Source organism: Etheostoma cragini, chromosome 4, assembly GCF_013103735.1.
Source record: "Etheostoma cragini isolate CJK2018 chromosome 4, CSU_Ecrag_1.0, whole genome shotgun sequence".
Lineage (NCBI taxonomy): Eukaryota > Metazoa > Chordata > Actinopteri > Perciformes > Percidae > Etheostoma > Etheostoma cragini.
Window position 1 is genome coordinate 22,954,840 of NC_048410.1, and position 17,740 is coordinate 22,972,579.

Genomic DNA, 17,740 nt, shown 5'->3' on the forward strand with positions numbered 1-17,740 from the left:
AGAGAGAGAGAGAGAGAGAGAGAGAGAGAGAGAGAGGGAGAGGATATCAAAGCATACTGAACCCCTTAGCTCCCTATGGAACACCCCTTTCCAGAGGCAGCAGGACTGCCTTGGCTGCATGCAGATGTGTGGATTAGCTTTTTAAAGTTGGAAGGTTTGAGGTTGTTGAATCGCATGCTTTTCCTTTTTTTTTTTTTTAAGAGAAAAATAACATCCACTGGTTTGGTCAAATAGGTTTCCTGCCTTCTGTCTGCTCATTCATTACCTTCAGTTTATAAGTGAACAGTAGGTTACTCAAGGTACTGAGTTAATGGGATTCTTAGCTAATCATAATGGTCCCACTAATAGTCCCACATGACTTGCCTGAATGCTCATTATGTCAATGGTTCATGTTCATGTTTCGTGTTTTTTTGTTTTTTTTTCTCTATCTCAAAAAATCTTTATGGGAGTCATTTTATTGCATTGTACAGATAATTTCAACGTAAACACCCTCTCCTGGACTCCTTTATCTATCATCCTGCTATGCGTGACCAGGTTGACAGAAGTCAGGACACTGTTTCTGTGGGTCCAGGCTGTGCTCTGTGATTGGTACGAGTACATGCTGGCTGCTCCATGTTGGACTGGAGGGTCCCAGGTTGCTTGCTAAGCACACATATCCGCCATCTGCGCCAGGCGCCGAGAGCGAGTCTTTCTGGGCTCTTGGTCCCTCCTCAGTCTTGGCGCCTCTGGGGTTCAGGTTGGGTCACTCTCTCAGAGCAAAACAGAGCAGCCAGACAAGAACTAAATAGTCCAGTGCAGTGAGGTGCAAGACTGGAGGGACAGCTGCCAGCAAAATGCAATTTTTTGGGGAGGTAAATGACATTTTTAATCGGCTATCTGGGAATGCACATTTCTGCCAAATTGAGGTCACGTTAAATCTGTTGTTTTGGGATCCCTGTTGTGATAATGAGTCGGATTTTAACGAGGTAGGAAAACAGACCTGGAGATTAAACTAGATGGGAATGGCATTAGGAGTAATGTGTGATATACTGGATGGACGACTGTGTGGCTCTGTGACTATAGCTGTCTGTCCATGATCTCGGAGAGAATATAAGATTACACATGACCTTGTGTAGCTTATGGATATGTAGTGTCCTTGGCAACAGGAGTCTTTTTATTACCGGGCGCTGATTTCATCACCATGAAATTGCCTGCGCACACTTTGAAAGAGGAGGCTCGCTCTTTCTGGCTCATCAACCCTGTGACACGAGAATCACAAGTAACGTCGGACAAGCTCCCTTGCTCATCAACTTACGAGGCTTCCTTCCATTTATAATGGCAAACGGTGCTACAAATCCTCCCTGACGCGCTGCTTTCACACACCTCTATGTGGATCTCTCTATCTGCGACACACATTTATCAGGGGCCAAGAGACATGTTTGTAAGTAATTAATCACAGGCGTGGCGTCTGGCTGATGAATGCCGGCGCACGTCAGGACACAGGCGGGGATTAGCCAGCAGACCCAATCTGTCCTTGCTATCGTTGTGCCACCCCTGTTAATGAAGCCATCTTTGACAAATGCGGATGACTGACGCTTAGTAAACACAAGAGAGTCTAGCGACAAGGGGGGGTAGAGGCAGGCTTTCATCCGGCCTCCTTCTCCTCCTTAACCTTTCCACTGCTTTGAGGAAGACGAGGGTAGCTGCATTAACCCAGTTTGCCGTGTATTGTCGTTGGCTCGCTTGAGGAGATGAGGCCGCACTCGAACGGGCTCACTTATCAAAAAAAGGTGTTGTGTGACTGTGCCGTGCTGTAGCGCTGCTGAAATGGCTGTCATGTGTTCCTCAGAGCCCTCTGTTCTTCCTGGCATTAAACCCATTGACAGCTTTCCGTCTTTGTGCCGAGCCATGACAAGATCTGGAGTTGGTAAATGTTGCTCTTACACTACAGCCCTTGTGATGTCTGCATGTACATCAAAGCTCCATAATACCACGGACCGACTGAAAGTCATATCGAGTTTATAGAGGCTAATTAAGTTTCTGAAGATCCTTATTTCCCAGTGGTATCTCTCCCTATTCTTTAATTAATCTAATTAGAATTTGTGATTTAGCTGAGTAGGCTCAATCTGATGATCGCTTATTGTAAGAACAGAGTAAATATTTCACTTGACAAATGCATAGATGAAAGATACATTTCATATTTTTGCATACGCAGGCTGCATCTGACTGAGGAGCATTTAGCAAACAAATCATGGTAGGGATACAAATTAGTATTCACATTATTTATAATCCTAATAAAGGTTGAATAATTACTTAGTCTGTGCCTAAATTAAGTTCTGCGATGTGTACTGCTCACCAGCTATACATTGATGGATCACCCCATGAGCTAAATGAGCATATCATTTAACAAAGTTTGGCCGTCTATCCCCTCTTTTTATGGAGCGCTGTTATCCCAATGAATATTTATAATCCGTAACACAAGTTTTTTCTTCATTACGAAAAAAAAGCAAGCTGATACATAGATAATTGCTATATTCAATGATCAGTGTAATTAGTTGCTAACAAATTCCAAGTGGAGTGATTTTAAATATTACATGAGTCATGAGAGCCCTGTGGTGTCGTTATTTAGGAAACACAAAGCAGGGGGTTAAGAGACGTGAAAGTCATGCAGAGCAAGCAGACCTCTGAAACGTGGAAATAGGGAACCGTGAGTGCCGGTGTGTGACATTTAGAGAATTAATTTCTGAAACTAATTTAAATCAGATGCATAAGTAGATGATTTCTCTGACTTTGCCTCCCTTCCTCACTTTACATCCATTTAAACAACTGTCCAGATGTTTGAGGACAATTAAAACATGAAACTCAGAAACAACTTTTATCCAAAAGGCATATCTGCACTTGCACTGCTTGTGTATTAAGCATTGCTCGTGCATTGAATGTCTTGCATGTGTGGTCTGTCTGTGTATTTTTACTTAAAAAAACACTTCTGTCTCTTTTGTTATATTTAATAGTGACTTTTAGCAGCTCTTTTATATTTATTTATTCACCTGTTTTGCATATTTGCTTATGTTCTGACATAGGACTGCATCCTACTTCTTTGTCAATAAAGACTATTCTGTTTTATATTGTACAGTTAATGGCACAGCCTTCATTTATCCATACAGCCTATATTTATATTTGTTTAGTTTACATTACTGTGTGTGTATGAATGCACCAAGGCAACAACCAAGGCAAATTCCTTGTAAACCCTTCCAAGGAATTTGCCTTGGTTGTTGTTAGTACTTACTGTACTTGGCATTAAATCTCTTTCTGATTCTGTACATTTTTATTTCATGTCGGTGAATGGTGATGTCTACCTTTTCTGTTTCTCCCTAACTGTTTGGAGCTGCATTATTTGATGAGTAAGTCTCTCTTCTCTTCCTCTCTCTGCTTCACTCTGTAAGGTAATTTCTATGGGACCCCGAAGCCTCCAGCCGAGCCCAACCTGGTGCAGCCTGACCTGGTGGATCAGGTGCTGTTTGATGAAGACTACGGTGGCGAGGTCCCCAGGAAACGCACCACCTCAGTCAGTAAGATGGACAGGAAGGACAGCGCAGTCCCAGAGGAGGAAGATGATGATGAGAGGCCACCGCTGGTCAATGGATTGCCTGGTCAGTAAATATCAAACCACAGAATGTCACGTTTAATAACAGACATTCTGCAAACTCTGTTTGTCCTTTGGTTTGGGACTTGCCACATGAGGTCATTGTCACTGTCTTTTGAAAGACATAAAGACTTTGGCTTGCTGCAGATTGTGTACAGTTTGGACCCGACGGGTGTGTGAGGATACTACGGTAATGTGCACTTTTCAATTCATCACTTAAAACGGCATGACAAGGTTGTCTGACTACACCTTCCTGAGTAGATTGATCATCCGCTTCTCATTCATTTGTCACTCAAGGTTGGAGGTTTTTGCACACCAAGTTCAAATTGTACTTTTGTACACTTTTATTTCCTTAGTCGGTTCCAGGGGAAGGACATTTGTTACACAGGTAATGCTGGTGCAGTTAAGTAGATATTGCTTTTTTAAAGTGGTTAAGAACTAACATGAGACTTGATTTGACCAGCAAGAACTGTTCAACGGAATTACAAAACCTATTCCTAAAACTTAATTTACTTTACGTATTTATTGATCCCTAGTGGGGAAATTACAATTTACACTCTGTTGTGTTAGTAACCACTACACACTTGAAATACACAAGGAGTGAGTGGACCAGCGCCCTGAGCGGTTAAGGGGGGGGGGGGGTGGTGCCTTGCTCAAGAGCACCTAGCAGTGCCCAGGACGTGAACTGGCATTTCTCCAGGTATCAATCCTCACTCCGTACTTTGGTCCGTACAGGGACTTGAACCAGCAACCCCCCGGTTCCCAACCCAACTCCCTACAGACTGAGCAACTTACCACTGATATCTAGCAATGGAGACAGCTTTAGTTTTTTTATAGATTTTTTAATATCTTTCTCTGTCCCTGCCATTTCTGCAGCCCCTACCACATTACAACCAGAGGTGTGTAGGTTTGTCGTTGTTGTGCCATCAGTAGACAGGATCCCAAATGTTGAACGTGACGCGATACAAAACCCGGGAACACCTACCTGCAGCTGAAGTGCATGAATGGCTTTCAAAAACAGAGAAAGGGAAGCAAGAACAAGACCAAATCACAAGAAAGCTATAATTAGATCCAATCCTAATGCAGATGACCTCAAGAGACCCACATAGATTTAGCCATTGGATATATATATCCACTCACATTTTAGACATATTGGCACACAGACCTGCAGCAACAGAACCGGGCCCTGTTTGACCCAAGTGGATTGAATATAATTATGCCCCGGGCCAATATGTGTCCCCAGGTCTGCTCTCAGTCACTAGGAAGCCAGCAGTCCTATAAACCACTCTAGGTCACAGCTTTGAAAAATTCAACAGAAACAGAAACAGTGCCCCACTTATGATGAATTAGAGTCCAAACAATTAGATTTAGCATCAACAGAAAAGGAATTGAACAATTTTGAATATCCTTTACCCGCTTTTTATTCATCAAGAAAAACACCATTTGATCATTATTTGATGGTTTCAGCTTCTTATATCTGAAGACTTGTTGCTTTTTCTTGACTTACATTATGGTAAACTCTAGCCTACTTATCTTTTTGGTGTTTGGACTGTTCAGATAAAATAAGACATTTATAGAATGCATGTTGGACTCTGGGAACTTCTTTTATGATATTTTATAGACTTAGTGATTCATGGATTAATTGAGGAAATAGTCAGCAGATTAGACAGTAATTACAGCTCCTCCGTGGATAATCCGCAGATTTAACTGTCAACAGTTAATCTCAAAACCTGAGCAAATAAAACCAAAAATACAGTATATGCATGCCTTTACACCACAAAAGCTATGTGGGAAAATGTGTTGTCATTTGGATGAACAAATCCTTTTTTAATACTGATCTGCTAATAAGTCACGTTTAGTGACTATACATGTCTGACATGCTGTCTCTAAAGTGACAAGATCCGCACACACACCACATTCAAATGTTCTGGCTACACCGCTGATAAATCTTCCGCTGGCAATGCCGTTACTGTTACCCTAGTAACACAGATCACCTGTGTGAAAGTGTCATCCAGAGAGCAGGACAGTGTGTGTGTCATCAATCAGGACACCCCTCAGCACTCTAAGGAACAAACACGTCAGCCGTCCCAACAGAAGTGGCTTACATACTGGGTTTCCATAGTGAGAGAATTGGGTTTAATACTTAGGCGAGATGAAGCTAAAAAAAAAACTGTATTTTTCTTTTCCGTATGAAACATTGTTGTGACAGTCACTGCTCAAACACTGCTTGCTCAGCTGTACAAAGGATTCACAGAAACCCAAAGTCTGTTTACCCAACTGCTCTGTCATATTGAAATCAAACACAAAACGAGGCCCAGACGTTTAGGAGTTTCTTTTTATGGTAAGAAACCAGTCACAAATGACCGCTCTGCTACAGTCCACAGCTGATTCAGGGAAGTCTCAGACCAGCCATAGATGGGCAGAGTTATGGTCGAATGAAAAAAGAGGTTAATGGAAAATGTGAGCTCTAAGTCTCTAAACTCTTGACTGCAGCTTTCCACATCTTTGCACAAAATAGTCCTTATTACACCCTCCCCAGCAATCCCTCTCTAACCCATCTTGTATTGTGGAGTGAGCCCTCACCTTGCCGTGAACCCTAAAGACCTCCTTCAGGCTCTGCCCTCAGGCTGCTTCTCCAAGTGTTTGCATGTCTCGTCAACACACTCTGTGTCTTTGTGCATTTAAATATGAAACACAGGTGTGCGTTTTTGATCAGAGAGACAAATGAAAAAAGCGCTTTAGATGTGGTAACTAACTACAATGCCAATGCTGCAGAGCGGCTCTGTGTTTGGATTTTAAGAAAATATGTATTCAATCTAAAATTCTGGTCTTTGTGGTAATAAATTGTGTTTATGTTTTGGATATATTTTATGTTGATCTTATGTTCATTTTATGTTGATCTGTGTTTCTCGGTCACATAGAAAAGCAGATTGTGGCACAATGCTTAAGAGCAATTTGTACTCGGGGTGTCTTCTATCCTATTCTAAATACGTCCCCCAGAAACGCGGTGTGCGTAAGATCTTTAGGCATCATCCGCTGTTATAAGGAGGTTAGCTCCAAATGGAAAGAAAGGGATAAAAAGCCTTGTGTTTCATCCCTTTGTAACCATCTTCTGAGGGAAGGTGTGAAATGCTAAGTGAATTAAGAGGGCCTTTGTTGTATGTTTCATGTTCATTGTAGAGCAGTTCCTCATGAATAGGTGTCTACAATTGTAATTGTATATAGGTGAAGAGCAACTGTAAAGTATTAGCATTAAAAAATCGCGTTGATCTTAAATGGAGCTTTCTAATATGAGTCTTTGGCTCTATCTTTGCAACACACAGTGAATGTACATATACACGTATGCACACGCATTAACAGTGTGCACATGCAAATGCAAAACAGCCCTTTGGAAACACACACACGAACATCATCGCTCACATGCAAATCATATATGTCTGACATCAGCTCTTCCTCCACTCCCTTGCAGAAGACAGAAAAACAGGAGGGCAAAGGTGTTCCTGCAGTCTAACCATCCGCTCTGTCTGCTCTGTTTTCTCCCTGTTTTTCCAACCTCCCTCTCTCCCTCTCTCTCTCTCTCTCTCTCTCTCTCTCTCTCTCTCTCTCTCTCTCTCTCTCTCTCTTTACAGAGCACAAAGAGGGGGCAGACTGGAGAAAAGCAGTGCCCAGCTACACCCAGTCCAGCAGCACCATGGACTTCCGCACATGGAGCTCTCTTCCCCGTGATGATAGCCTGGAGCCCCTGCCCCTTAACTGGGAGATGGCTTACACTGAGACCGGCATGGTCTACTTTATAGAGTAAGTAAAAGACACACGGCCGTGAGACCATTTAGTGTTGAAGGACATACGTCAGCTGAATAATTAATGAGCATTAATTGTGATGAACCACTATTTTCGGTGAGCTATTTTTTCATTTTATGAGATTTATTATATAAAAATGCCTGTTGCTTGTAGGCAACATCCTCTTTCAATATGAGGATTCACAGCGTGTCTTTCTTACATTATTACAAACTAACACAACACCCCAAAATTATCCTAAGGTTGAATCTGACATCTGACCGTTGTATTAGACTTAGGTGTACCTAATAAACTGGCAACTGAGTGAAAAATGTTTGTCCAGCAATATTAAGTTGTTGTTTTCTTTTCATTTCAAAGGCTGTATTGCCTTGGTGGTTGGTGCATACGTACATATGTCTCACATTGCCAGACCTTCCTCCACAGTGCCTCGGAGGAGGGTCTGGCTAGTCCACACAGCATTCCAGAATGGGAGAAAAACGTGCTCTGGTTTATTGGTTTATTTCTTTGAACCACTCACAATCATCAAGGGGCTAAGTTCCGGACGGCGCCGGAACTTGTTTTGGTGGAACATGTGTACGTTCAAAAGTTGTTTTAGTCATGCAGCAGAAAACTCAGATTGGACAGATAGTCTAGCTAGCTGTCTGGATTCACCCTGCAGAGATCTGAGGAGCAGGTAACCATAGTCCTCAGAAATCCACCAGAGTTTAGAATTTCAACCCAAAGAAAGCGTTAGGAAACGGTTATTCAGCCGAAAATAAAGACATCCGGCAGATTTTCCAGCGCTAACGGGGCAGTCCCTGAAGTGGAAGGTCAAGGATATAGACTAGTGCATACATAGACAAACATATTAAACACTATTATGTAATAAACTGAAACAGATGTATGCAAAATATGTATCCATAAGAAAAATAGGCTGAATGGTTTAATGAAAAAAGTAAATAATAAAAAGTTCCTTAGCTACCATGAAAATGTCAGTGTTAAATACACTGCCATTAAAAACATGTTAGCCCAAGAAATGTCTATTAATCTCCAGCTGAAAAAAGCCCTCAACAAATGCAAATTATTCCTGTTTGAGCAAAGCAATTTTTGGATAAAGTTAGCCTTTTCTTGTATGTATACATCATTGTGTGTATTTGTGCACTGTTTAAGTTGCAATGGTTTTTTTCGCAATTCGAAAAATATAGAATAACAGAAGCCGTACCAGTAAGATGAAGCTGCAGTAGATATGGTTTTTTTATTGTGTTTTTCATTAGCTTGATCAGGTGTAGCAGCGCCTGTATGCTGGATGATTAGGGAAGAAATGTAGGCCAACTGACGATTTGAGTGTTGTTGCTTGTGTAAATCATGTCATCTTACTGCAGCGGGTATGTTGCAAGATGCGATGTTAAAAATGAAAGTGTTGTCATACAGCATTTCAATTACTGATATCTTCTTTATGCATAATGAAACACAGTGGAATGTTTCTTTTAGTATCAAACCAGGATCTAATTAGCCCAACACCCAGGTTGGGTTTGATCCTGCGTGTGTGATGGTAATGATCGATGGGTTTGTGATCTGCTTAAGACATCATTTGTCATCACTGAATAATGAGAAAAAAGAAAGGGGGGAAAAAAAGAAAACAGCAGTTCAACCTCACCCTAAAATGTTCAAATACAAGAGAAAGAAAGAGTGAATTGTGTAAAATATACACATACTAATCCATTTCAGGCACTTCAGTGTAAATACTCAGATTTACTCTCATTGACAGATGTTTCAAGTGTCTTCTTTACTAACCATAAAGACATGGAAAGCTTTGCGCTCTTTCAGAGCTATATTTTTGTGTGGGTGTCCTGTACATACATGCAAACATTTTAGTCATATTTGGCTCTAAGCCACTTGTCTCTGAAGATATAAGAAGACCATTGTGATTTTCCCCCTGATTACACACCCCAGTTGTTGAACACATTTGAGAATAAACAATTTTGTCGGGTTTCACATTCCAAGTTTTTTTTTCCATCTCCATCGGAGAAGGGCACCTTACCATAAACACTGTAATGTGACAGCTAGATGTATGCCAATGGATCAAATGTTTGTGGATGAATCCAGTGACCACTATCAAAGCATGATGCACTGGAGAATAGGGTTGTCGTTTTTGAATACTGGCGCCATCCTTTTATTGGCTGCTTGTGCCTCAGCAGCGGTTTCTCTGCTGGCACGGGTATTTTATAGTTGATATTTACTAGCTGTGCTTTACTTTGCTGTGCTCCATAGTCATAACACCAAGACGACTACGTGGTTGGACCCCCGCCTGGCGAAGAAGGCGAAGCCCCCTGAGAAGTGTGAGGATGGAGGTACGTTGGCTGTACTATGAGCTGGTGAATTCAAGCATACAGTCATGTACATTTGAATTCTTATCTTGTTTTACACATGGCCATACTTCTATTGTGTATGCCCCACATTACATTATCCATCTCATGTTTTTACACATTTAATCAACGATAGTGAAACCAAACTAGTCTTTGAATTGACAAGTGTAACCCTTAGACTCACAGTCACATGGCCAAATTTACCTGGAGCTGGGATCTCTTTTAAGGAATTCCAGATGTGCCTTTGTATCCCTAGGATGCTAATGTGAGCTTAAGTGCAGGCAGAGACAGAGAGTGGCCACGGCTGAAGGAGTGGGACCCTTCCAGCTGGGTTTTAATGGATTTTTACTGGCGGACAGAAAGCCAGTTGGTGTGTGGCTTCTGAAAAGCTACTCCAAAGCTATTTCTTGCATCAAGAGCTCTTTTCTCTCTCTCTCTCTCTCTCTCGCAAGCGCTCTCTTTCTCTCTCTCTCTCTCTCCCTCCTTCTGCCTGATACTGTATGTTCATCAGGGCATGACGTACATCGGCCATTCTAGCCAGCCTGCCCGTTGAAACCACACAAATGTTCACTAAATGATTGTATGCTACTTTCATGGCTCCTTTGGAATGCTAAAGGTCCCAGTTAGGGGGATAATCAATACACTGGTAACTACTGCTGCACTCAACCACAGTGTTTGAAGGGTTACAACTCCCAGATGATCGTCCACTGAACATTGTGCCTGCTCTTCCTCGTCGTTCTTCCATTCTGTTCTGTGTGCTCCCTATTTGCATCCTTGCATAACACAACGACGCACTGTTTTCTGTCTGCAGAGTTACCTTACGGCTGGGAGGAAATTGACGATCCACAGTACGGCACATATTATGTTGAGTAAGTTTTATTGATTTATTGAAATTTGTAATTTTCCAAGCACTCCAGCTGCCATTATCACAAATAGTGCAAAATGTTTAATCACATTGGCAGATGCACATGACACACAGACGCATTTCACCAGACGGGTCAGAGCACAAATGCATATTACACTGCTTAGTGTACATTAGCAGTGGACCGGCATTCAATACGTTCTAAAAATAAACCATTGGGCAGCGGTGGAAAGAGAGTATTTTATTCAAGTGAAAGGACTGCTATTTTAAATGCATTTTATTCAAGTAAAAATGCTTACACACAAATTTACTTACATAAAAAGTAGGTCAGCTAGGGGGGTCAATATCAATCCGCAACATGTCCCCATATGCAGAGGCTCAATATTGCTTACCATAACTCATTAGGACATGATCCTTAATTTGATTGCATTGTTCTGTTCACTGAACACTAAGCCCAGCCTGGGTGCGACCATCGTTGCTCACCCTTCCCACCTACTGACGGTTTTTACTCTGTAACAGATGTGACTTTAAATTAAGTGAACTACGATATGTCTACTTGAGTAAGAGTAAAATTACAGATTTAAAAAAATACTCAACAAAGTACCAGTACACAATGAAACGACTTTGTTACAGTAACATGAGAAAATGTAATTAATTACTGCAAATGACAACGCTAAATCTATCTTACATTTCTCTCAGATTTTGTTCTTGTTTTATTTCTTAACTGCTATCGTAACAAATGCTTCCTAGGTATCGCACACTGAAATAAAAGCTAATCTTTTTCACTTTTTGTTCATCTTGACTGATGAGAACAGTTGATAACAGGAGATTGTGATCACTTGGTTTATCAGTGGGTGGCGAAATGAATCTCCGCGGTTAACATTGCACTGACCTGCATGTGAACACAACTCTGATTGTGCTCTTGTTGTGTTCTGCCTGTGTTTGTTTGTGCGTGTGCAGAATGTGAGTCTGTGTACACGTCTCTGGCTATTGTTTGTATATTTGTCTGTGTGCAAAATGGGTTTTTTGTGCTTACCACCCCAGCAGGAAATCAGCGCAACACAGCCATTGTAACAGCAGTAGAGAGAAGTGGGGAGACCTTTAACTCGAATGCATGGAGGGAGGAGAGAGGGGGCTGGAAGGAAAGCAATCTGTTGTGATAAAAAAGAAATTGGGAACACTTGCGTTGTTTCCTTGCTCAGACTGCAGAAGCATGCCTCGTAGGTGGAAGTGACGCTGGAGAGAAGCTCTCACGGTTTGGACTAGGAGAGTCAGTGGCATCTAGATGGAGCTTATAGCTGCCAGTGTTGTAGCTTGAAACGAGCTAACTATGATACAATGGCTGGGGTTTGTATGCCAGAGGGACAACAGGCTGTTTACCTTGTTGTAGAGGAACAGGATGTTTTTTGGCAGTCGGGGGGTTCATTTCCTACAATATTAAATAGCTAAAAGCCATAGTAGTTTCCCCACATAATGAGGAAGGAGGCAAGCCAGCATTTACTGTATTTGTGCTGTGTTTAGGAATGTATTTATGATGGCGCCACTATAGCATCCCTCTAATAGAAAATCATGGTTCCTTTTGTAGGGAAGTTGCATACATAATTAATTTCAGAAAAGTGGCACAGTAAGCTAAAAAAGTCAGAGGTATGTGTTTGCGTATATGTCGTGTGCGTGTGTGTGTTTGCAGTTCCATTCTCTTAAATCTGAGCCTGTTAATGTTGCAGCCACATCAACCAGAAAACCCAGTTTGAGAACCCGGTCCTGGAGGCAAAGAAGAAGCTGAGCCAGGAGACGGCTGCGATACAACAAGCCACAGCAGCACCTTCCCAAGGTAAAAAGAGCACTGCACAGCCCCCCCTCCCCAACCCCCTTCTAGTTCTTGTCCATTTAGATTGTCAGCAGGGGAAAAAAAACTTAGTCGTTTCATAACTGCAGAGGAGTTAAATAAAGGACACAGAGTATAAGACTTTGACACACATGGGACAGTGACCTTTAGAAAACATCATGAGGCATTGCACCCTGCCTCGTGGGTTTTGACATCTGCCTCAGGTTTATAAGACATGCAAGTGCACATATAACTATAATTACTTCCACCAGCTTTCTCTCTTCCACACTCACAAGTCACTTGTTTGTCTGGGTGAGAAATATCCAGTAAGACTGAAGGGATTTTCACTGAAGTAAACCGTACTTGAGTGAAAATCTTTGTTGCTGTTGTTTGCACCAACATTCTTCCCATACCGTGCCAATATTTTTTGACCTTGTGTTCACTTCATTATTATGGATGACGTTCAAGAACCAGACGAGTAGTTCGGGCTTTATTGGAGCCTCGTAACATTTTCACTCAGCTTATTCGATTTCTGTACTCACTTTAAATCCCTCTGGGCACAAGAATCAGCTAATTGTCTAAAATATAATTGTAGTTTAATTACTTTGGCTTGTGCTCTGTACTCAGGGCCAACCCTTTCACCTTAGTCAGTGTGCTGTGTTAAATATGTTTGTCTGGGAATAGAAAGAAGTAAGGAACGCCATTGTTTCATGCAAGCTCAGCTGAACGTGTCAACCTTCGTGTAGCCTCTAACAATAATAGATTGTCAAACTGAACCTGTTCTTTTCCTTACTTTGCTCATAGAACACAAGTTTGTTCAGTGCTGCAGTAATGGTCTGCTCTTAAGGTTGACAAGCAATTTCCCCCCTACAATAAACATTATGAATTAAATACGTTTTCAATTACAATGGATGTATAATAGATTCCGGTGCTGACAGGCTGGTAGGGTTTCAGGGTGTGCGAGAGGGAATGCGGGGGGAGGAGGCCAGCTTTTAGCGGTGCATGTGGCAACAGCTGGTGAGTAGCACGTCAGAGAGGCCAAGCATAAACATATCTCTGCTCAGGTGTGTGGGGAATGAGTAAATCTTGCCCCTGATTACCGATTACACAACCCAACGAGCTGTCAGACGGTTGCTATGATGAAGCCAAAGCATCAGTTGACGGTTCCACCTCAGGCTACAATTCAGATTTTTACAGTTTTCAAAGATGGAAATTTTATGTCATATAAATGACTGCTTATAAGCATAATTAAGACAATACAGATGTAAACGTCCATAGTTCAATACATTCCTAAAACTTATCTTAAATGTATATTATTGTTCCAAAATTTAAGGGCCCATATCATGTGTGGTGTTGCTGCAGCTAAACCTGCAAAGCAGACTATACATACCAGGCTCTGTGCCCATGTGTTGCTTCTGGTTGATCTACATTGTATGCATGGTACTTTGCCTGTTAGTCAACTCTTGGCCTTGCAACAAAATGTTAAATGATTTCAATTGTGTCGAAGATAAATTGTTGGAAACAGCAACCGCAGTTGTTCCATTGATAAAGTGAAAGATGTCTTCCCAATTATGCTGAATAACGGCGCTGGAGATTTACAACACAGTTGAGTCACACACAAAAAAATCAAACACCATGGCTGCTTCTGGCTTTTAAAGGCTGCCCACAAACATTGGCACAGAGACCTTCCTTGGACTCTCCCACACACGCACAGGCTCGCACACGCCACACTCACTTCCTCCCTCTGTATCATGCTCCCTCCATTACCCCTGTCTGTTTCATCAAACACAAACCTGCAGTCAAATGGTTATTTCAGCACTAACTGGCAGGAGAAGGAAAAAACAACCAATGTTGAGTTTAGCAAGAAATTTGTGTGTGATTATGTAAATAAGCTTTGCTTGATCCATGCGACAGTTTGTGGACATCTGGAGTCCACACTGCCTGTGATGAGTTACAGTCACTCACAGCCGATGTCTGCGCTTGATGTTTATGACTGCTGAACCATTTGATAGCTTGAGAGAGCCTGCATTTAAATTCTTCACACAAGCCTCCCAAAGTTATTGACTGTTTGAAAATTGAAAAGAAATGAGAGGGGAAATGTGCAGTTGTTACTTCCCAGCCAAACTAGAAAGCTGCTGTTGTGATCTTGAAAATTAGATTGTCCAATCACCATGTGCAACAGAGGGAGATAAAGAGGTATAATTGGAAGAAGATATGCAGCTTTAGATAAACACACACGGAGCAGTTATTTACAGGTTAGGCATACATATGCGTTGATGCAGTCTTTTCAAATCCAGTTTTAGCCTCAAATCTTAATTTAGTGAGGCCGGCTACGCGTTGAATGTGTCCCGCGAGCGTGTCAGCTGCGTGGCGCGTCCGTTTTTCTTAACGGGCTAGAGCTTACACACTGCCTGCGTTACATGCACATCTCACGCTTGGCTCGATTCACGCCAGAAACGTGTGTAAGCTAGAAATAGAACCAACGCTTATTTTTCACGCAACATGCGAGCGTGTTGGAAGCATTTCCAAGCAAAATAGAATAGGAAAATATGTTTATATGTCATTAAGAAACAAATACATATTAATAAAGGAGATGTGGATGTTTGAAAGTCACTAGGTTTTGACACCAATGCCGATAAAATGTAAAAAAAATATATAAAATCAAAAATATTTAGATTTTCAAATATTGCACCTGTCATACAGAAGGAAATATTCGGTAACCTATTTTGTGGGCAATACTGCCAACGTTGTCTTGCTTCAATCAAATCAGTAGCATAAATTTTTATGTTTACCCATTTTTTTCAGTTGATAAAACTGTGACAATTCTTTTACAGATTTCTATTTTCTGTAGTAATTTATGTGTTTGGGAAGTTATTGGGTTTTGTTCTTTTGATTCTCACTTAAATATTTTCACAAACTAATTGAGAGAGTATTCATCTTTACTTAGCATGGTGGCAATGCAATTCTGTTTTGGGCAGTGTCATTGTTTCTGTGGTGAAAAAGTCAACTACTAGTTATTTTGTATTTAAAAAAATATTAAATTAATAATGTCAATTTAAAGGTTCAGTTGGTAATTTGCAGAAATACTGTAAATGGCTTTGGACTGATCTTTTTCAACATGGCGGCCAGGTCACAAACTTTCTCATTTTGTAGCTAAACAGTAAACTAAAACATGTTTCTGAAAACTAGCGAGAAATAGGCAATGTAGTCCCAAAATATTGATTCATATTTAATCAGCGGTGCCTAGTTTGACCGCAGTTAAAGAGCATTCATTGACAATGTGTTAGACTCCTTGGTTCTGATTGGTTGTTTTTCTTTAGGCACTGTGGAATCTTACAAATGTCATTAGGAGCACTACAGGGAGGCACATTTTACAGATGATCTGTTTAATGTGCTAGAGTCAGGATATAGTGACGATAAATTTCAAATTTCAACAAATATGACAAAAGGTTATTTTTCATAAAAGTGACCAACTGTAGCTTTAATGTTTTATCACATTTCTTTAAACACAGTGAACATTCTTGGGCATTTCCTTATTTAATACATTTATTGTTGTTGTCACATGTGATAAGTAATATTTAAAAAATATATATGAAGTAAGTTGTTTTGCTGCAGTTCTTTGAACTTTATAAAGAAACTACCTTCTTTATTAAAATGAGTGACCGTTTCTAAAAGTATAATGATATCGCAGAGACAGACAGCCCCATCACATTCTCTCAATATACAGCACAGTTGCTGGAATGGGCATCGTTTATCACCGGCTGCCTTCACTTTTAGTGTGTTTTAGCCGAGCCAGAGACCATCGGGTAGCAAAGGAAAAATGGTGTGTCCATGATCTAAAGTGCTGATACCCCAGATAGAGAAGCTGCTGCTCAGTTTAATTCAGTGTGACCCTGACGGTCGGCTATCTAGTGTGTAGCGTATGCCACAGCCAAGCTGCTGGTCCATATTGATGTTGCCACTGACCTTAAGTTGTTCCTAACTCAAACTACAAAATGTCAAAACCTCTTCACACTTTGTCACAAAGTCCTCTTTTTTTCTCTCTGCAGGGTTGCGGAAAGAGTTCTCGTCTCTGTTGATGGGTTTATATAGTTAAAAGAGAATTACTGTCGGTTCCAACACGTAGCTCTGTTGTTTGTAAATTTGGAGTGGTATCAGCAGAGAGAAAAACAAACTTTTATACCTTTTAGTGCAGTCAGATTTTTTTTTGTTCCCTCGGAAGGCATCACTTCACATGGGTAGGCACTTTTAATGTCGTTTTGAACGTGTAAACAGGCAAAAAACACGTTAATAACTTGCCCCGTTTAAGCCTGTTGGGTGCTAACTCTAGCAGGAGGATAACACGGTGTAGACAGCACCGATTGGTTTTATTTTTAATGTACAAACAACCGGAATTCTCCTTTTAAGGCTTGTACATCGTGCCTGTTAATTTAAAATGACTAATTACTGTGTTGATCCTCAGCACATAATGCATGTCATCGATGTTCAATGCAGCCATGGATGGGTTTTGCTGTCTTTCAAGAGGGTTATCAATTTATCAATCTGAGTTGCTGCATTTGATGTCGAGCTCTGTTTAGAGATATCACTTGTCATTCCCTCAGTCTCTGTCTCTATAGTACATCTCCTTTCCCACGCGCTCTTTACACCCTAAACCATTTTACATACATATGGTTCTATTGTTTGCAGGTAAGAGGGGTGTGTTTGGCTTCACTTCAGACCCCAGTGAACTAAATGGCGAGATGTACCACACGGCACTGAAAAAGAGCTCCCAGGGATTTGGATTCACCATCATCGGAGGTGACCGCACAGATGAGTTTCTGCAAGTGAAAAACGTGCTCAGCGACGGCCCTGCTGCCCACGACAACAAGATGGCGTCTGGTGAGCTAAACCTTTGCAGATGCACGCACGACAGAAAGAAAGGCTATTCCTGTTCTAATAAACACTTAATTTAGCTGGCTGAAAGATCTATGAGTGCCTAGCTTTCTGCGATATTACAAAAATATATATTTTGCAGCAAAATGTGCTACCACATTGCATCTGAAGGTATTCATTTTACCTCTGTAGTGTTCACTTAAAGTTACACTGTCCCATGAGTTCAACAAGGCAATAACAACAACTCCAACTCTGTCAAGGGTGCAGTTTTATAGCAGACAGTCTGAGTAGGGTGAGTGTTTCTGATCCTCCCATTGCCTTGCGGCAGCCTGCATAACCCACCAGCTGTGTGAGAGAGAGAGAGAGAGAGAGAGTGTGTGTGTGTGTGTGTGTGTGTGTGTGTGTGGGGGGGGGGG

General features: G+C 41.3%; 1 protein-coding gene across 2 annotated transcripts in view; it reads left to right on the plus strand.

Moving 5' to 3' along the window:
- Positions 1–17,740, plus strand: part of LOC117943208 (membrane-associated guanylate kinase, WW and PDZ domain-containing protein 3) — a 130,360-nt gene that overhangs the window by 92,099 nt on the left and 20,521 nt on the right. For both annotated transcript variants that reach the window (XM_034869184.1, XM_034869183.1), the window contains exons 4-9: positions 3,423–3,629; positions 7,252–7,420; positions 9,671–9,750; positions 10,577–10,634; positions 12,352–12,458; positions 17,139–17,330. In XM_034869184.1, coding sequence (XP_034725075.1) covers positions 3,423–3,629; positions 7,252–7,420; positions 9,671–9,750; positions 10,577–10,634; positions 12,352–12,458; positions 17,139–17,330 — 813 coding nt within the window. The remainder of the gene's footprint in view (positions 1–3,422; positions 3,630–7,251; positions 7,421–9,670; positions 9,751–10,576; positions 10,635–12,351; positions 12,459–17,138; positions 17,331–17,740) is intronic.